Source organism: Microtus oregoni, unplaced genomic scaffold (assembly GCF_018167655.1).
Source record: "Microtus oregoni isolate MIOR12 unplaced genomic scaffold, Mior012 000006F_ref0000085, whole genome shotgun sequence".
NCBI lineage: Eukaryota > Metazoa > Chordata > Mammalia > Rodentia > Cricetidae > Microtus > Microtus oregoni.
In genome coordinates, this window is record NW_024543065.1 from 20,584,475 (window position 1) to 20,606,626 (window position 22,152).

Genomic DNA, 22,152 nt, shown 5'->3' on the forward strand with positions numbered 1-22,152 from the left:
GAGCTAATGGTAACTCACCAACTCCAGCCCGATATGGAAGGAATAAGCATATGTCCAAACTAGTCCCATTCAGTGGAACTGACAGTTTTATGGGTGGGGCAGTCTGAGGGGCCTGTGGCAGTGGCACCAGGATTTATTTCTACTGCTTGTACTGGTTTTTTGGGAAGCTTTTCTCTTTGGATGGATACCTTGCTCAATCTAGATAGAGTAGGGAGGGCCTTTGGACTTTGCCCAAAGCAATGTACCTTGTCCTTTCTGAGTGAGCAGTGGTAAGTTGAGTGAATGGGAGGAGGGGAGGGTTTGGAGATAAAACAAGACTAATAATCATATTGGTATAACTAGTAATCTACTTATAATCTTCAAAAATGAGTTTTTCCTTCATATCTTTCAGAAAATTAATTTAAACATGAGTTAAGAGCATAAGTAGTATAAAAACTCACATAGAAATAATAATCTGTGGGCATCTGTCCACAACATTAAAACGTGGGTATCTACTGCAGGAGGAGGAGCTCATGCCAGCTGTGGCTACATGAAATACTCTCTTAAAAAAAGGAAATAATGTAAGTGAAGGAGGAAAAGAATAAGAAAGAAAAGCCCAAACTCAAAGAACATATCTCAATAAACCTCTTAAAGAAAGTAAAGAATACCATGAAAAAAACAATCAAACAAGTGAAGGAAATAGTTCAAGACTTGAAAATTCAAATAGAGGCAATAAAGAAAACAAAAAAATTGAGGAAATTTTAAATGTGGAAAATCAGGGTAAATGATCAGGAACTACAAATGCAAGCATAACCAACAGAATGAAAGAGATGGAAGAGAGAATCATGGGCATTGAATATAAAGTAGAGAAAATAGATTCATTGGTTAAAAAAGAAGTTTAATCCAACAAATTCTTAGCACAAAATATCTAGGAAATCAACGACACCATGAAATGACCAAACCTAAAAATAATAGGGATTGAAGAAGGCGAATACCAGCTCAAAGTCACAGAAAATATTCAACAAAATCATGGAAAACTTTCCCACCCTAAAGAAGGAAATGCCTATGAAGGTACAAGAAACATACAGAACACCAATTACAATAGAACTCCCTAAAAGTCCTCTTGCCATATAGCAATCAAACCACTAAACATTCAGAATAAAGAAAGCATACTAAGAGCTGCCAAAAAAAAAAAAAAAGGACAAGTAACATAAAATGCAAACCTATCAGAATTACACCTGACTTCTCAATAGAAATTCTGAAAGCTAGGTGGTCCTTGGCAGATGTTCTGCAGACACTAAGAGACCACAGATTCCAGCCCAGACAACTATACCCAGCAAAGCTCTCAATTACCATAGACAGAGAAAATATGATATTCTGCGACAAAACCAAATTTAGATAATAGTTATCCACAAATCCAGCCCCACAGAAAGTAACAGAAGAAAATATCCAGCCAAAGGAAGCTAGCTGTACCCACAAAAATCACAGGTAACAGGAAACCTCACACCAGCAAATCCAATAGGAAGCACACATACACTACCACCACCACCACCACCACCACCACCAAAACCAAAATTGCTAACATTAGCAATTAGCAATTAACAATCACTAGTCATTAATATCTCTTAATATAGGTGGTCTCAATTCACTTATGAAAAAAGGCAGGCTATCAAAATGGATACAAAAACAGGACTCATCTATCTGCGGCAGACAAGAAACACATCTCAATCTCAAAGACAGAGATTGTCTCAGAGTAAGGGTTGGGAAAAGATTTTCCAAGCAAATGGACCGAAGAAACAAGCGAGTGTAACTATTCTAATAGCTAAGAAATAGATTTCAAAATAAAATTAATCGAAAGAGATGGAGAAGGACATTTCATATTCATCACAGGAAAAATCCATCAAGATGAAGTCTCAATTATGAACACCTATGCCCCCCAAACAATGACACCCTCATTTGTAAAAAAAAAAATTACTTCAGCTTAAATCACTCATCAAACCCCACACGCAAATATTGGGAAACTTCAATATTCCACTTTCACCACTGCACAAGTCTACTAGACAGAAGCTTAACAGAGAAATAAAGAAACTAACAGACGTCATGACTCAAATGGACTTACCAGACAGCTATAGAACATTCCACCACCAAATAAAAGAATATACTCTCTTCTCAGCACCTCATGGAGCCTTCTCTAAAATTTACCACATACACCATTGCAAAGCAAACCTCAGCAGATACAAAAAAAAAATTGCAATAGCCCCCTGTATTTTATCAGCTCACCATAACTTGTAGTTGGACTTCAACCACAATGCTAATTGTAGAAAGTCTACAAATTCATGGAAATTGAACAATGCTCAAATGAATCATCAATGGGTCAAGGAAGAAATAAAGAAAATTTAAAGACTTCCCAGAATTCAACAAAAATGAAAGCACAACATACCCAAACTTATGGGACAGTATGAATGCAGTACTAAGAGAAAAGTTTGTCTATTATGTTGATTTTCTGAAAGAACCGACTTTTTGTTTTATTGATTCTTCGTATTGTTCTCAGGAAGGTGTGATCTACTGGCTTCTGCTCTAACTTGACAAACTACTAATATTCTGTATTACCCTTCACCTCGGTTTCAATTAATATAGGATCATAACCTAGGAAATTAAATGCTTATACAGGAAAAAGCCTGAGTCACTAAAACTAGCTTCAGAGAGAAAAATTCTCACTTGGGCACCCTGCCGGAGTCAAAAGCAAAGTCCCAAGAAGAGATTCCTTTATTTCAACTAGCTAGATGCTAATGAAAATCAAGCCTGCAGGGTAGTATAGCTACCAAGGCTATGTTCCCAGCCACTGTGGAACTTCACAGCCACACCTGCTCTGAGACATAAGGCACCTCCTTGTCAGTTTACTGGTTTCTTGTGACTCTGAAAACACATGGTTGATACTATTGTTATCTCCTATGGGATTGCTAACTTGTCTGTATGCCTATAAACAGAAAGTTTTGTAATCATTCTTCTTCTTCCTCTTCTTCCTCTTCTTCCTCTTCCTCCTCTTCCTCCTCCTCCTCCTCCTCCCCTCCTCCTCCTCCTCCTCCTCCTCCTCCTCCTCCTCCTCTTCTTCTTCTTCTTCTTCTTCTTCTTCTTCTTCTTCTTCTTCTTCTCACTGCTTCTTCATTCCAAGGAATAAAGAACATGTAGTAGTAAAGTACATGAGTTGATTTATTAGATTTACCCTCAGATCCAATTAGCCAGGCTTTTGCCTGCCATAGTGAGTCTTTCTGGATCCTACCAGGTTTAATGTGCTTAACCCCAAAATAAATCTCTATACAATAAGGAAGGTTCAACATATGAAAATCTGTCATTTTAATCTATCATATAAATAAACTACAAAAAACCCACAATCATCTCATTAGATGCTGAAAAAGCTTTCAACAAAACCCAATACCTCTTCATGATAAAGGTCTTTGAGAGATTAGGGTTACAAAGGACATACCTAAACATAATAAAGGCAACATACACCAAGCCAACAGCCACCATAAAACTAAATGAAGAGAAACTTAAAATGATTCTACTAAAATCAGGAAAAAGACAAGGCTGTCCACTTTCTCCATATCTGTTCAATATAGTACTTGAAGTTCTGATTATAGCAATAAAACAACAAAAGAAAACCAAGGGGAAATGTATTGGAAGGGAAGAAGTCAAACTTTCACTATTTGTAGATCATATGATAGTATACATAAGTGACCCCAAAAATTCCACCAGGGAACTGCTACAGCTGATAAACATCTCCAATAATGTGGAAGGACATAAGATTAACTAAAAAAAATCAGTGACCCTCTTATATACAAATGATAAATGGGCTGAGAAAGAAATAAGAGAAACATCACCCTTTAGAATAGCCACAGATAACATGAAATATCTTGGAGTAACCAAAGAAGTAAAAGATCTGTATGACAAGAACTTTAATAAGTTTTTAAGAAAGAAATTGAAGAATATATTAGAAAACAGAAAGTCAGAAAAAAAACCATGCTCTTGGTTACTTAGGATTAACATAGTAAAAAATACAATATTACCAAAAGCAATCTACAGATTCAATCCAATCACCATCAAAATCCCAACACAATTCTCCATGGAGCTTGAAAGAACAGTACTCACCTTCATATATATATAAAAAACCCCAAAATCTCAGGATAGCCTAAACAACCCTGTATACTAAAGGAACTTGTGGATGCATCACCATCCCTGACTTCAGGCTCTACTATAGAGCTACAGTATTAGAAACAGCTTGATACTGGCATAAAAACAGATGTGTGGATAAATGGAATCAAATTGAAGACCCTGACACTATTCCACACACCTATGAACATTTGAATTTTGACAAAGAAGCCAAAACTTTACAATGGAAAAAAGAAGGCATCTTTAACAAATGGTTCTGGCATAACTAGATGCTAACATATAGAAGAATGCAAATAGACCCATATCTATAACATGTACAAAACTCAAGTCCAAATGAATCAAAGACCAAATCCATTTACACTGCACCTGATAGAAGAGAATATGAGAAATAGCCTTGAGCATATTGGCACAAGAGACCACTTTCTAAATATGAAGCCAGTAGCACAGACTCTGAGAAAAACAATCAATGTATGGGACCTACTGATACTGAGAATCTTCTCCAAACAAAACAGCAGCCTCCAGAATAGGAAAACACCACCAATTCCACATCTGACAGTTGATCTCCAATAAATGTAAAGAACTCAAGAAACTAGACACCAAATTACCAAACATTCCAATTAAAAATGGGGTACAGATTTAAACAGAATTCTCAACAGAAAAACCTTAAATGTCCAAAAGACACTTGCTCAACATGCTTAACCCTCAGGAAAATGCAAAGCAAAATGACTCAGAGATACCATCTTACACCTATCAGAATAGTTAAGACCATAAACACTGATGACTGCACATTATGCTAGAGATGATGTGGAGTAAGGCAAACACTCCTCTGTTGCTGGAGGGAATGAAAACTTATACAGCCACTTTGGAAATCACTATGGCATTTTCTTAGAATGTTTGGAATCAATCTACCTCAAGACCCGGTAATACCATTCTTGGGCATATACCCAAAGGATACACAATCATACTGCGAGGAAATTTGCTCAACTATGTTCAAAGCAGCATTATTTATAAGAGTCAGAACCTGGAAATAACTTAGATGTCCATCAATTGAAGAATGGATAAGGAAATTGTGTTATATTTTCACAATGGAGTATTAGTGGTAAAAAAAATAATGACATCTTGAAATTTGCAGGCAAATGGATGGTACTAGATAAAAATCGTCCTTAGTGAGGTAAGGTGTCCCAGGTCCAGAAATACAGACATGGTATGTAGTCACTCTTAAGTGGATATTAGATGTAATCAAAGGATAACAAAGTTATAATCCACAGCCCCAGAGACGCAAGCTAAAAAGGGGGACTTTAAGACGGACACACATGGAAAGAGCCAGGAAGGAAAATATTAAGATCTCTTGAGTAAATGGGGAGGAGGGTAAAAGGAAGGAGTTGGAGGATAAGAATATGATGAATCAACAAGACCAAGTTAGGAGAGAACAATGAGGAAGATATCTTGATAGAGGAAGTTAGGGAGAAGAAACCTGGTACTAGAAAAATTCTCAGGAATCCATGAGGACGACTCCATCCCAGTCTCCTAGTAATAGTGTCTGAAAGGGCCTTCTTCTTTATTCAGATTAATGACTACCTTAATTGTCATCATTGATTCTACATCCAGTAACTGCTGGAAGCAGATGCAGTGACCCACAGTCAAGCATTCAGCTGAGCTCCTGCACTTCATCTGAAGAGAGGAGGATGGATCAAAATAACAAGGGAAGTAAAGAGCATGATGGGTAATCCCAGAGAGATAGCTGACCTGAGCAAGTGGGAACTCAGAGACTATAGACTGACAGGTGGGGAACCTGCATGGGACTGAACTAGACCTTCTAAATGTGGGTGACAAATATGTGGTTTGATCTTTTGGAGGGGGCTCTGGCAGTCACACAAGGACCTATCCCAGGTGCATAAATCTGCTTTTCAGGGTCAGTTCCCTATATTGGCTTGATATTAGGGGTAGGGGCTTGCTCCTGCCTCAAGTTAGTATTCCAGACCTTGTTGATTTCTGAAGGAAGGCCTTTCTCCCTCTGAGTAATGGATTGGAAATGGGAAGAGGGGAGGTGGGGGATGGAAGAAAATATTAGAGGGGGAAACGGTGTTGGGATATAGATTGAAAATTACTTTTTAACAAAAAATATGAAAAATAACAATAAAAAGAAAAATCAGTTTTCTAAAACTAAAATTAAGAATGTTGTTGATAAAAACACAAACAATGGGGATGAGGTAAAATAGATTCATATCTAGAAGTGATAGAAAGCATACTGACCAGAAGAATGTAGTAAAATATTGGGCTAATGATAGACACTTTCCACACAAACAAAAATAATGATGGCCAATAAACATCCTACATGCTACTTCCAATATAAGGATGAGGATGCAACTTAAGATACACTTGAGACACCTCTTCCTAGATGCCATGTTTATAAACATCTAAAAGTCTGATATGTCACATTACTAGGGAAACCCTAAGAAGACATCTATTGAGCATTTCTGCAAGAAATGACAAATACACTTTCTTCAGAATTACTGCACCACCTATGTAAGTGGAGTACTCTGGTCACTGTGGCTCTGCAGTCTATTCCTGGGTGTGGGTTCTAGGGAAGCTGCTGGGAGAGTACCAGGAGACACACTCAAGAACGTTCATAGCAGCTGCATCACAGTGGCAAAACATTGGAATAGCCTAATTATTCAGTACTTAGAGAAGGCATTTCATGGATACAGTAAGTCACTAAGCTCTATGACATACTTTGACTTTTTTGTTCTTGAAATCTTTTGGCACTAAATAATACGGGAGGTGGGAACAAAAGATACGAGGTGATGGCATTTTGGCAAAGTCCACATTATGAATATTGTACTCAAAGGATGGTACTCTGTCTATTATTTGGATGTTTTCAGTGTTGTTCCTGTGGCCCTCAAAATAAATCAGGCTGAGGATCTGTTGTGTCCAGGCGGTACCTGTAAGAACAAATAACAACCCCATTTTCAGTGCTGAAGTAGGTTTTAATAATACCAATAGTAATGTATCCGTTTTACAAATAATTTGGAGCTTTCTTTTCCTTTAGCATGCTAGGCATGCTTAGATATGCCACTTTTTCATTCCCCTTTGTCTGTAATGAACACTCACATCAGTAAGGCTGAATTCTACACCTCTTTGCTCCGTTCTCACTTACAAAGATGTGGTTATTGGTAATGAGAGTCCAGATAATTCTTGTAGTATTGTTGAAATGACAGTATGTGGAAAGGAGAATATTTATGCACTTATTATTAAACCAAAATACCACACAGTTGTAGCACACACCTTCAATGCCTGCAATCGTGAGGCAGAGGTAGATGTATCTCTGTGAGTTCGAGGCCATTCTTGTCTACAAGAGGTAGGTGTAGGACAGGTTCCAAAGTGACAGAGAAACCCTATCTTGAAAAACAAAACAAAATTGATGTGAGAGTCCCCTATGTTTGCTGTGATTACCATTAATGAATAAAGAAACTTCCTTAGCCTGTTAATAGGGCAAAACTTAGGTAGGTAGGGAAGACTGGACTGAATGCTGGGAGAAAGATTGGTTGTGTCTAGGACATGCCATAGCTCCTCTGCCAGAGATAGATGTGCTGAAACTTTGCTGGTAGGCCATGACCTTGCGGTGATATACAGATTAATAGAAATGGGTTTAATTAAGATGTAAGAGTTAGCCAATAAGAAGCTAGAGCTAATGAGCCAGGCAGTGGTTTAATTACTACAGTTTCTGTGTGATTATTTTGGTTCTGGGCAGCTGGGTCGAATAAGCAGTTCCCTGCAACACAAAATAAACAAAACAAACAAAACAAAAAACAAAGACGAATGCCATATGACCTATTTATGCCACTCACCAGATTTTGGATATGTGACTATGAAGACATCATCATCTCTAATTTCCTGATCATCCATGTTTTCCTCTATGTTCATGTTAACTAAACTTCTTTCAAAGTTATGGCCTCTGAAGTTAAGTACATATTCATCTTGATTGTCCATAGTGATTTACCTAGAAGGAAAAATTACAAAATTTTCTTCACTATCATAGCATTTTCCAATAGTGAGTAATGCTTTTGCGTGGTCTACATGTGTCAAGCACCACTGAAATGTCCCTCACATATTAATATTTACTATAATAAGCACTTATATATGCTATATTATTTAAATTTAAAAGAATCTTATGTTTTTACATTTTTATTATCACTCTATAAAATATGAAGAAACAAACATAGCAGGAATTTAGAAAGATTTTTCTGTCATTCCAGATGGAAAAAGTGATCTTAATTCTAAACATACAGGAAATTAGGGTACAGAGGATGCAACCGATCAAGTTATTCAAGGTTGTTCAGTTTGTCAAGTTAGAAAGAAGACAGCAAACAATTGGGGTAGAGTACATGTTTGTAACTGAAATGTTTCTTTGTAAAATAAATTTTTATTTTTTATATAGGGGTCATATTATACAGGCCCATATATCTACATTGCATGGCAGCTATAATTCTGAGCCTCCTTCAGGGCACAATTTACATCTGCCACACAGAAGGTGGTCACCTAGCCTTTTTAGGCAACCTGATGCCACCCTAAACAAAGGGTTATGATATGCTAATGTCACTCTGCTCCTTTTTTGTAATTTAGGAAGTTGCATGAGGAAGAGGTGTTAATTCAGTCTACTTGACAGAGCAGCCATAGTTGTGGAAGTTACCTAACTCATTCAGACCTGCTACCCAAGAAACAGAATGCTAATGAATTCCCCCTCAGTTTTCCTTTTGATATAAAAGCTGTTTGTATAATAAATGTGGGTGATCTTCAGGAATTGAATGAACTCTGAAATGCCCTCCTGATATTGCCCTGTGAACTCTGCTTCAATTATTCCCATGCCTCCACTCTGGTTCAAGATATAATGTTATTGTGGTTGGACCCCGACATAGTGGCATCCAATGTGGAGCTGATCAGTGAACCCTTAAAAGCACTGTAGAAGTGACCAGATATATGGAGGAGAATTTGAGAAACCCATTAGAAAATTACACTACACGTGGATATGTAAGTAGTGAGCACTCAGAAATAAAGAATAGAATTAAAAAAAAGTATAGAATAAAGCAGGACAATAAAATTGGGAGTAAAAAGTTTGTAAATATATTGAACTATGGGTGAAGGAAGAAGCAATAAAATAGCATACAGTTGATTGGAGATATTTTAAAGGATAGAGGAGCAAGAGAACAGCAACATCAGATACAGGATTTTTTAAAATTTATAGGGCATCTATGTTCTTGGTTTTCTGAGTTCAGGACTTTACATGCCATGACGTGGAAAGAAGTTGGGATAAAGATTCAACATTATTGTGATTATGGATCAGAAATCATCCCCATAGATACACATCATTTCTGGATCCTAATACAGGAAAGGTTGGACTAAAATCCTGTACATCAGGAGATATTTCCCTCTGAGTCAGTTAGAAGGGAGACAATTTCTGCACCCTCTGTACCGCCAGAGGAGTTGCTAGATGCTTTTACAGAACTGAGTGGTTCCAATCATTCAGAGCCTATTGAATTAGAGTATTATGAAGAGGAATCTTCATCTCCCTCATTAATAACCAGCAATGCTGAAAGACAGGAAAATGATAATGAGGTTCAGAAAGAGCTAAAAGGCTTGAAAAAGTTGGTAACCTCACTATAGCAGGGACAGGAAACTCTGCGGATCCAGGACTCTTGCCAGAAGAGTAATTCTCTTCCTACTGTAATAACTGGTTTAGATTCACCGATGGTACAAAATGCTACGAAGGAGAGGCAAATGCCTAACTATAATTACGAATCTCCTTTACAACTTTACAAGCCACTAACAGAGGGGAAGAATTGCAAAGATTTCAATTGTATCCCATAATAGAACAAAGAGATGCTCAAGAGAATTTGCTTAGGATACATACTCCCATATCATTTATGTTACCCAAGGAATTAAAAACTGACTGAGCTCAGTATGGCCTAATGGACCCATTTACCCAAATGCTATTAGAAAATATAGCAATAGAAGTACTGCCCCCAGGGGATTGGAAGCAGATAGCCAAAGCTTGCTTGACAGGAGGAAACTATCTATTGCTTACACCAAATTTGCATAACAATGTCAGACCACAGTTAAGAGAAACAGGGCTCAGCAGGTTCCTATTTCATATGAAATGCTTGCAGGTGAGGGACGTTATATAGGAGCAGATCAGTCATTAGACTTTGATATGGCAGTGTATGTCCAAATTAGTGCAGTGGCCAAGAAGGCCTGGAATAGACTTCCATCATCAAAAGAAAAGACTGAGGAGTTGTCTAGTATAAGACAGGGACCTGTAAGAGGAAGGGCTGCTTGTTTGTCCTGGCTGACCACAACTGAAATAACCTCAGAGAAACTGTATTAATTTAATTACTGCTTGGTCCATTAGCTATAACTTCTTATTGGCTAACTATTGAATCTTAACTTAACCCATTTCTATTAATCTGTATATCACCATGAGGTTGTGGCCTACCAGCAAAGTTCCAGCACTTCTATCTCTGGCAGCAGATTCATGGCATCTCCCAGACTCCTCCCTTCTTCCTCCCAGCATTCAGTTCCATCTTTCCCACCTACCTAAGTTCTGCCTTATCAAAAGGCCAAGGCAGTTTCTTTATTTATTAACCAATGAAAGCAACACATAGACAGAAGGACCTCCCACACCAGGGACCAGATGAATTATTTCAGGACTTTGTTTCCAAACTAACACAGGCATCTTATAAGTTGATTGGAGACAAAGAAGCAAGACAGTTAACAATTAAACAGCTAGCCTTAGAGAATGCTAATGCTAAATGTAAGGTGGCTCTAAGACCTTGTAGAAAGCAGAATAACATTACAGATTATATCTGAATTTGCACAGATATTGGCCAATCATATACACAGGGAATGGCCATAGCTGCTACCTTGCAAAGAAAGACAATTAATGATGTCCTATCCCAACAAAGAGTTCTAGGCCCAGGGAGAATGGAAGCTACAGGTCTTCCTGGAAGCTGTTTTGGATGTGGTCTTACAGGGCTTCAGGTCAGACAATGTCCTGATAGGAGAGTAAACCTGAGGACAAGAAGAGAACCAAGAATATGCAGGAGATGCAGGAGAGGAAAACATTGGACTAGTGAGTGCAGATCAAAAGGAGATGACCTAGGAAATCCCCTTTTAAGGGCTAGCCTCAGGCCCTGAGACAGAATTAATTATGGGGCAATTCAGCAACTTCTTCTCCCACAGGGATATCCATTCAGGACCTTTTTAGAACAACCACAGGAAGTGCAGGGCTTGACCTCAGTTCTTCCATATGCATGGTTCAGACACCCAAAGTAGGGATGCAAGCTCTCCCCACTGGGGTTTATGGGCCCTTATCAAAGGCCCTGTAGGGCTCTTATGAGGAAGAAGTTGCACCATTATGCAAGGAATTATTGTTGTTCCTGGAGTCATTGATGCTGACTTTGAGGAAAAGATCAGGGTGATGACTCACTCACCAAGTTGAGTTTCTGTAATAAAAGCAGGTCAGAGGCTTGCACAATTAATTTTACTACCTGATATGAAAACCAAAAATCAGGTTAAGAAAGATAAGAGAGGAAATGATGAATTTGGTTTATCAGATGCCCATTGTCTACAAGCCACAGGACCTCAGAGAGAAGAACTCACTTTGTTTATAAATGGAAGAAGATTTTCGGGTTGTCTATATACTGGAGTGGATATTTTGGTTATAACTTCTATCCAGTGTCCTTCTAAGTGGCCAAAGACAGATACTATTACACAACTACAAGGAATTGACCAGACTTGAAATCCTGAACAAACAGTAATGAGCTGCACTGGAGAGGGCCATGAAGGAACTTTCCAGCCACACAGTATTCCTCATTTACCTATGAATTTATGGGGCTGAGATATTATGTCCAGAATGGAGGTATATTTATATTCCCTCAGCACACCTATTACTAATCAACTGTTTCAACAAAGATTATTTCCTAATCAAGGTCTAGGCAAGGAAAATAAGGGAAGGATCGAACCTATCATACTGATGGTAGACATCCTAGGGCAGGATTGGGGTATTTTTAGGAGAGATCACTGAAAATCTGCACTCCATGCCTACCCAGTATCCTGGGAAATGACGAGCCTGTATGGATAAATTAGTGACCTCTAACAGAAGAAAAATTACAAGTTGCCCAACAGTTAGTGCAAGAACAACTGAATAATGGACACATTACACCATTAATTCACTATGGAATTCTGCAATTTTTGTCTTTAAAAAGAAATCAGGAAAGTGGAGATTGATTCAGGATTTAAGGGAGGTTAATGGAACCATGCAGCTGATGGGAGCATTATAACCAGGGCTGCCTTCTCCTACCACAATACCAAAAGGCACCCATAAAATTATTTTAGACTTAAAAGATTGTTTTTATACCATCCCTTTGGTGCCACAAGATTGCCAAAGATTTGCTTTTAGTATCCACTCAGTTAATTTCAGACAGCCAATGTAGAGATATCAATGGAGCATCTTACCCCAGGGTATAACACAGTGCCACCTTATGCCAGAAGTTCATAGCTCAGGCTATACGAAATGTCAGAGATCAATTTCCACATTTTGTCCATTATATGTATGATATCTTGGTTGCCCATAGAGATGTAGGACTTTTACTTGAGATGTATGAACTACTACAACAGAGCCTTAGCCATGTGGGGCTAGTTACTACTCCAGAGAAAGTGCAGAGGCACCCACTTTTCCAGTATTTAGGTCATATGTTATACCCCAAAGAAATTAAGCCTCAAAACGTTGAATTCAGAAAGAATGGTTTTAAAGACAATAAATAACATTGAAATGTTGTTAGGAAATATATAACAGCTGAGACCTTATGTAAGGTATCCTATAAGAGACCTTGAGCCTCTAACTGAAATCCTTAGGGGGGGACAGTCACAAATTCCAGCAGACAGCTTTCAGAAACTGCCAGACAGGTTCTCTCCCAGGTAAAGCAGGCTATGCAAGATGAATAGTTACATATATTAATTACAGCCAGAAGTGGCAGGTGTGTATTTTACCCACAAAACTAGACCCTACAGTGGTTTTAGGGCAAAACAAGCCACTCGTATGGATGCACCTTCCTGTATTATCAGGAAAGGTGTTAAATTCTTATTTGAAGCAGTGGCACACTTAGTCTTACTTGCTTTTCTTCTGTCCATGTCTCCTTTACCCAGCACTGTTCCTTTATTTACCCTTATTATTTAAGTTGAGAGAGTTACATATTTTTAACTGGCTATTACTTTGTTTTCCTTATTGAAACACCCACCAGGTGTGGCTATTTCTGGAGTGTTCTGCTCTTGAAGTAGAATTGAAGCTCAAATGGGGTACCTTGAAGCTACGTGGGAGGTTTTAAATGCTGAGCTATTCCTGAAGTCCAATGGAGCAGAAGGATGTCTCAACTTTAATAAAACTTGTTTTACATCAAATTGCAAATGCTACCACTGAAACAATACCAGCAACTAAAACATTACAATCAATCCCCCAAATAGAAGTCCCCACACAGTACTGTGAGGAGTCAGGACTGCCAGGAATCTGAAAACTACTAACCCACTGTCATGGAATCTAAGAAGAGAGTTTGGTGAAAGATTTCATACATGGAAGAATGAAGCCAGATCACTATCACTCACCCTATATAAAAAGCAGTTCATAATGGGTCAAATACCTTAAAGTAAGACCAGAAACTCTGAAAATGCTAGAGGGAAACAGAAAAGAAAACTCTTTTTGAGGTAGGCAAGTGTTTGGCTTAGTCTTAAGAAAAGTCAGATTAGACCGAATTAAAATGGCTGTGTTTAATAAATGTGACACTCTTGGGTGGACCAAGACAGCATGGCAGGGAGAGGAGCCCACACAAACCCAAAACTATGTGTTTCTTTTTCTGAACTGAGCCTAATTACCCTGTTGCTTAAGTCCTGACCCTCCTCGGGGATGGGTTAGTGCTTGGCAGGCTGAGAGTTGGAGTCAAACTCAATATTACATTCCAGACTCTTTGGATATAAGAGTGTGTCACTTTTAAATTGGGGCTCCCTAACCTAAATTAACAATGCTACAAAAGCTCATGGTTTCTAAATGTGCATTCTTGTTCAGTCCCCACTACAGTTTCTCTCTCTCTGTCTCTCTCTCTCTGCTTATTCATGGCCCGCAGTTTGTCCTATCCCACTTCCATTTCTCTGTACCCTGCAGGCTTCCAACACACCACCTGGAGGTGCTGCTGGCTCCTGTTCTGCTCTGAATTTGGGAATCTAAACCTGAATCCCTTTCCAATAGGCCAAGGACAGTGGAGGCTAATGCCCATCACTTTTGTAATGGTGCTCGCCCATCAGCTGTTTTCCTGGCCTTTGCCACCTATTCTCGATCACTCTTAGCCCCACTCTGCTCCTGACCTTCCCTGCTGTTTACCACCTGGGCAGCCTTTTACAAAAATTTCTTTTAAATTGGGACTAACGCCTAACTTAAACAAGGCTCCATAAGCCCGTGGTTTCTGCCATGTGCTCCTGCCCCACTATCAGCCTCACTGTTTCTCTAAGCTGTTTTTAGTTTGTCTCACTCTAAATTTTTTAAAAAATAAATAAATCTGTTTCCCCTGTCTTTCCACCCTCCTGGCTTCTGCCACCTAATTAAGCCAAAATTTTAAATTGGTTAGCTAACACAGGCTTCTAAAATTATTTTTTTCTGTTTGTCAGAATGATATGGCCACAGAATGTCTGTGTAATATATAAATGTTTCTTTGTGAATGTGTGCTCATTATAAGGTTCTTTGACTTATTAAAATATTCCTTTTAAAGTTGCTTGTTTCTTGTTTGCTTAGGTAATATAATATCCTTCTGAAGTCTTTGATGGAGTTGAAGAATGGTTAGTTATAGTTTTCCATTGTTATGATAAAAGATAAATAGATATAAATATTGTAACTGTAATTCTTGCTTTATAACTGTTTTGTTATATGTAATTTTACTGTTCTAAAGTTAAAGCCTTTCTTTTTTGTTTAAACAGAAAAAGGGGAAATAGTGTAGGAGGGTCATCTGTCTATGTGTTACTTTCATTGGCTAATAAGGAAACTACCTTGGCCTTTTGATAGGCCAGTTCTTAGGTGGGCAGAGTAAACAGAACAGAATTCTGGAGGAAGAAAGCAGAGTCAGGCAGATGCCATGAAGCTCCAGCCCAAGATGAACATGGGTTAGAATATTCCTGGTAAGGATCACTTCGTGGTGCTACACAGATTATTAAAAATGGGTTAATCAAGATGTGGGAGTTAGTCAGTAAGAGGCTAGAGCTAATGGGCCAAGCAGTGTTTAAATGGAAAAAAAATCCTTTTAATTTTACATCTACTAACATTGAAAAATGATAAGTAATTGGATAACATGCATGCCTAAATTTAGCTTATTTGACTAGTTTGAATAACAGGTAACAGTACCTTATTATCATGTGCCTTAACAGATCTGAGGGCATGGCATTCTAACAACAAGAGCTTCTAACACAGACATGCAACATCCATAGCACCCTTTAGCTCTTCAAAGATGACAGAAGATTTTTTTTTGTTTCCAGGCTTTGCCTCTGGTTTTGGCAAAACAACCCACACACCAGAAAGCAGCATTTTACCTCTTCAGCTACCTGATTGCTTCTTCACCTAGGCAATCAGTCATCTCATCCTGTCAAGACAGGTAGACTAAAATCTTTCCCCCACAGAAAAAAATCTTTGGGCCTCTTGTACTCAGCAGCTTATGGTAAGAACTGCTTCTGAGACTGGTGTTGTCGAAGAACTAAGGAGAGTATTTGGGATTGCCTGTATTGCTAAAAAAGATGTCTCATATTTACTCATTTCCATTTGACAACTTAAAGCACTGTTAACTTATTACTTCATCCATGACACTAACATACAGACAGGTATGCCCCTTTTACAAGCTTCATAGTTAGGACTAACAGGTTTCAGGTACGTCTCCAGAGGTTCAGAGTTCCCAATTTCCTTTATCTTTTAACCTAAAGCAATAGCCTTTTGCTATGGTACCAAGATGTAAATCTGTTCCAGCTCTCAAAACCAAGTCTAGGAAAAAAAACACCTAACAAGTCTTCAGAGCCTTTTGCTAACCCCAGCCAGTTTCAAGCATATTTTATTAAGTTATTCCTGCTGTCTGGGCCAAGACCAACCTACAAAGTGCACCCCAGACAACACCAAAGACATGCAGCAGCTCCTGGGACTTCACCATTGGTACCAACTCTCCTGGATTAAAAGCACCTGCCAATTAAAATCTGGTCTTAAATAACCCTGGGTTATCTGCTATTGTGTCCCATCCTATGGCTAGCCTCATTTCACAGGGCCAATAATTACAATGTTTTTTCTTCTGACTACCTTCCTTCTCATACTCCAGGATAACAGCAAACCATATGCTGCCCCAGCCATACCTCTCGCCGAGCATGAACTCAACTCCCAGCTCTCCTCTCTCCCACATTGCCCCAGTGCACACAGGATATAGCCAGACTTGAGCTGATACCCCTATGTCCAAAGAGTCTAGTATGTTTAGTCAAAAGTGAAACCCCAGTCCTCTACCATCCCAATATCCAAAGAATCTGGAATGTGATATTGAGTTGGACTCCAGTTCCTAGACTGCCAAGTGCTTGGACTCCAGCTCCTAGCCTGCCAAGCACTGACCCTTCCTCGGGGAGGATCACGGCCACTTCAACAGGGTCTTTAGGCTTGCTTCGGGAAAGGAAACATGTGGTTTGGGTTTATGTGGGCTCCTCCCCCTGCCAACCTATCCCAGCCTGCTAAGAGCATCACAATTATTAAACATGGGCATTTTAATTCGGTCTAATCTGGTTGGATTGGCATTCTTTGGGTTGATGGCACAGCTTTTCTTTGGATTAAACCAAATGGTAAGGTTTTCTGAAAAGGATTTAATAGCTAAGAAAATAATACAACTAACAAAGTAAGTTAAAAAGTTTCTAAACTCCAAAGTAACAATTAATTCAGTGAGCATAAAGCCTAGAAAATGAAGTTGTTGCTTGGTATACCAGTTATATCTAGAATTTATAAAAAAACTAAAAATTCCCATAACTATAAAAAACAAAGGCCCAATATAGAAATAATTGAATGAAATGAAACTCTTATATATTCATGTTATTTCTCATTTTTAGATTCTAGATTTTCTGATACATAAAAACGCATACAAATGAGGGTCTGAGAGAAGAAAGGAGAATGGCATTAGGGGTAGAGGAAAGGGAAATAAAGGGGGCATGGAGGGAGATGGGTTCAAAATGCATGATGAGTTAATCCTTAAATGATACTTTCTTTATGAAACTTAGTGCAATAAGGTTATGCCACTAAACACAAATAATAGCCATTTGTGTATGCACTAACATCTCTGTTATATGATATATTGTCATAAGGGATATGAATAGGTATAGACTAATAGGAAATACAATGAAAATAAATAATTAATATATGTAAACATATTATTTGATAGACTAAAATAGATAAAAAATTCACCTATTAGTAATTACCAGCAAAATTTCAATGAACATATTATCAGTTAACAAAATTTTTCACATTAGTAAGATTTTTTATTAATTATTACTTTTATCTGAAATTAAACACAAGAAAGGAATAGCTAAAATAAAATGAGACTAGCTACGCAAATTCAATAAATTTACCTTCATTCAGAGAGGGAGAGAGAGAAGAGAGAACTTAAAGACATATTACACCTTTGCACAATTCAGTGCATGCAAATATCTGCATAGCATCTGTCAGAAAAATCTCTACTTAATACTTAAATTGGTAAGAGGATATGCCCCCTTTATTTCCCTTTCCTCTACCCCTAATGCCATTCTCCTTTCTTCTCCCAGACCCTCATTTGTATGTGGTTTTTATGTATCAGAAAATCTAGAATCTAAAGATGAGAAATAACACGAATATATGAGTTTCATTTCATTTGTTTATTTCTATATTGGGCCTTTGTTTTTTATAGTTATGGGTTTTTTAGTTTTTTTTTTAATAAATTCCAGATATAACTGGTATACCAAGCAACAATACCATTAGAATGGTTTATTTCCCACAACCCACCCTGCCCTCAAGTCTGTTCTTTCACCTGCAAGGTCCTTGGACCTCTGTAATACTGCCCACTCCAGTGCTGAGGGGACCAGAGAGAACATTGCAACAGAGTTCGCTCCAATACTGAGGGGACCTAAGTGAAGGCAGACCAAGAAAAACTCCCAGGTACTCAGACAGTCACAGCAAAAAGATCAGACTAAGACGCCAAGACTCTGCTGGCCTCATTTGAAGGAAGAGATGAGTAGGCGCCAATGCAAGAATTCTTCCAACATCCTAAAAAGAAACATGGTAACACTAGAACCCAGTGGACACACAACAGGAAGACTTGATCATCCTAATCCAAAAGAAGTAGAAGAAAATGATTTTAAACATATCTTTATGAATGAAGGAGACCTTAAAAGAGGAAGTAAAAAACTCCTTTAAAGAAACGGAAGAAAAGACAAACAAAAATGTAGAAGAAATTAGTAAGTCCCTCAATGATGCTCAAGAAAACTATGGAAAAGCAATCAAACAGGTGAAGGAAACAGTTCAAGACTTGAAGACCAAAATAGAGGTAATGAAGAAACAGAGACTGAGGGAAGGCTGCATATAAAAAATCTGGGTAAATGAACAGGACCTAAAGAAACAAGTATAACCAACAGAATACAAAAGATAGAAGAAAGAATCTCAGGTGCTGAAGATACTATAGAGGAATTAGACTTCCTGGTTAAAGAAAACATTAAATCCAACAAATTCCTAACACAAAACATTCAGGAAATCTGGGACACCATGAAAAGACCAAACCTAAGAATAATAGGGGTAGAGAAAGGAGAATAACTCCAGCTCAAAGGCACAGAAAATGTATTATAGAAGAGAACTTTCCTAACCTACAGAAAAATATCCCTATGAAGATATAAGAAGCTTACAGTAGAACACCAAATAGCCCAGATCAAAAAACAAAACAAAACAAAACAAAACCCTTGCCCTATAATAATCAAAACACATAACAAACATAATAAAGAAAAAATATTAAGAGCTGCCAAAAAAAATGGTCAAGTAACATAAAGGTAAACCTATCAGAAGTACACCTGACTTTTCAATGGAAACCATAAAAGTCAGAAGGTCTTGGATAGATGGCTGCAGACACAAAGACACCATGGATGGAAGCCCAGCAAAGCTTTCTTTTACAATCGATGGAGAAAATAAGATATTCCAGGACAAAAACAGATTTAAACAATTCGCATCCATAAACTCAACCTTACAGAAAGTATTAGAAGGAAAAACACAACCCAAGGAAGATAACAATACCATAAAAACACAGACATCTGATAACCCTCAACCAATACAACTCAAAGAAGGGAAACCCACAAACAGTACCAGCAAAAAATAACCAGAGTTAACAACCACTGGTCATTAATATCACTTAATATGAATGGACTCAATTCACCTATAAAAAGACACAGGTTAAGACATGGATACAAAAACAGGATCCAGCATTCTGCTATTTCCAAAAACATACCTCAACGTGAAAGATAGATACTACCTCAGAGTAAAGTGTTGGGAGAATTTTTCAGTCAAATGGACCTAAGAAACAAGCAGGTGTGGCTATCCTAATATCTAACAAAATTGATTTCAATCTAAAATCAATCAGAAGAGAAGGAGAAAAAACACTTTGTACTCATAACAGGAAAAACTCATCAAGATGAAGTCTCAATCCTGAATATCTATGCCCCTATTATAAGAGTACCCACATATGTAAGGAAAACATTACTAAAAATTAAATCGCACATCAAACCCCACACACTAATAGTAGGAGACTTAAACATTCTTCACACACCAATGGACAGGTCAATTAGACAGAACCTTAACAGAGAAATAAGAGGAATAACATACGTAATGAATCAAATGGACTTAACAGACATCTATTGAACATTCCACCCAAACAGAATAGAATATACCTTTTTCTCAGCACCTCATGGAACCTTGTCTAAAATAGATCACATACTTGGTAACAAAGCAAACATCCACAATACAAAAAGAAATGGAGTAACCATCTGTGTTCTATTGGGTCACCATGGAATGATGTTAGAATTTAAAATCAACCCCCAGAAAGCCCACAATCTCATGGAATCTGAACTATCATCTACTGAACCACCTATGGGTCAAGAAGAAATAAAAAAGAAATAAAAGTATTCCTTGAATTCAATGAAAATGAAGAAACAACATATCCAAACCTATGAAGCACTATGAAAGTGGTGTTAAGAGAAAAGTTCATAGCACTAAGTGCTCACATAAAGAAAACAAAGAAAGCTCACATTAGTAACTTAATAGCACACATTAAAGCACTAGAAAAAGAAGAAGCAGACTCACTCATGAGGAGTAGAAGACTGGAAATAATCAAACTGTAGGATAAAATGAACAAAAGAGAAACACAGAAAACAATCCAAAGAATCAATGAAAGAGCTGTTTCTTTGAGAAAATCAACAAGATTGACAAACCCATATACAAACTAATCAAAAGACAGAGAGAGAACATTCAAATTAACAAAATCAGAAATGAAAGGGGGGACATAACAACACATACTGAAGAAATTCAGAGAATCATTAGGTCTTACTACAAAAGCCTGTACTCCACAAATTGGAAAATGTAATATAAGTGGACAACTTGTTAGATAGATACCATATACCAAAATTAAATCAAGACCAGATGAGCATTCTAAATAGACCTATACATTGAGAGGAAATAGAAGTTGTCATCAAAAACCTCCCAACCAAAAAATACCCAGGGCTGGATGGTTTTAGTGCAGAATTCTACCAGAACTTCCAAGAAGAGCTAATATATATACTCCTCAATGTGTTCCAAATAATAGAAACAAAAGGAACATTGCCAAACTCTTTTTATGAGGCTACAGTTACCTTAATACCAAAACTGCACAAAGACTCAATCAAGAAAGGGAATTACAGACCAATCTCACTCATGAACATGGAAGCTAAAATTCTCAATAAAATTCTGACAGACCGAATCCAAGAACATATCAAAAAATATACATTATGATCAAGTAGGTTCCATCCCAGAGATGCAGGCCTGGTTCAATATATGAAAATCTATCAATGTAATTCATCATATAAATGAATTGAAAGAAAAAAACCCATATGATGATTACATTAGATGCTGAAAAGGAATTTGACAAAATTCAACACCCTTTGATAATAAATTACTGGAGATATTAGGGATACACAGATCATATCTAAACATAATAAAGGCAATATACAGCATGCTGAGAGCTAACATCAAGTTAAATGGAGAGAAACTCAAAGTGATTCCGCTAAAATCAGGAACAAGACAAGGCTGTCCACTTGCTTCATATATTTTCAACATAGTGCTTGAAGTTCTAGCAATAGCAATAAGACAACATAAGGAGATCAAGTGGATCCAAATTGGAAAGGAAGAAGTTAAACTTTTGTTATTTGCAGACAATATGATAGTGTACATAAGTGACCACCAAAACTCTACCAGAGAACTCCTATAGCTGATAAAGACCTTCCATGTTGTGGCAGGATACAAGATCTATTCAAAAAAATCAGTAACCCTCCTATACACAAAGGATAAAGAACCTTAGAGGGAAATCAGAGAAACAGCACATTTCACAACAGCCCAAATAGCATAAAGTATCTTGGGGTAACTCTAACCAAGGAAGTGAAAGGCCTATTTGACAAGAACTTTAAGTCTTTGAAGGAAGAAATTGAAGAAGATACCAGAAAATGGAAATATCTCCCATGCTCTTGGATAGGAAGGATCAACATAGTAATAATGGCAATCCTACCAAAAGCAATCTATAGATTCAATGCAATCCCCATCAAAATCCCAACATAATTCTTCACAGACCTTGAGGGAATAATAATCAACTTATTATGGAAAAACAAAAAAACCAGGATAGCCAAAACAATACTGAACAATAAAGG

General features: G+C 37.6%; 1 protein-coding gene across 5 annotated transcripts in view; it reads right to left on the reverse strand.

Annotated features, from left to right (window-relative positions):
- The window catches only part of LOC121449734 (amine sulfotransferase-like), a 53,864-nt gene that overhangs the window by 9,255 nt on the left and 22,457 nt on the right, over positions 1–22,152 (reverse strand). For all 5 annotated transcript variants that reach the window (XM_041654391.1, XM_041654392.1, XM_041654393.1 and 2 more), the window contains 2 exons: positions 7,995–8,146; positions 6,880–7,088 (listed from right to left, as the gene is read on the reverse strand). In XM_041654391.1, the coding sequence (XP_041510325.1) occupies positions 6,880–7,088; positions 7,995–8,136 (351 nt within the window). In that variant the 5' untranslated portion in view covers positions 8,137–8,146. The remainder of the gene's footprint in view (positions 1–6,879; positions 7,089–7,994; positions 8,147–22,152) is intronic.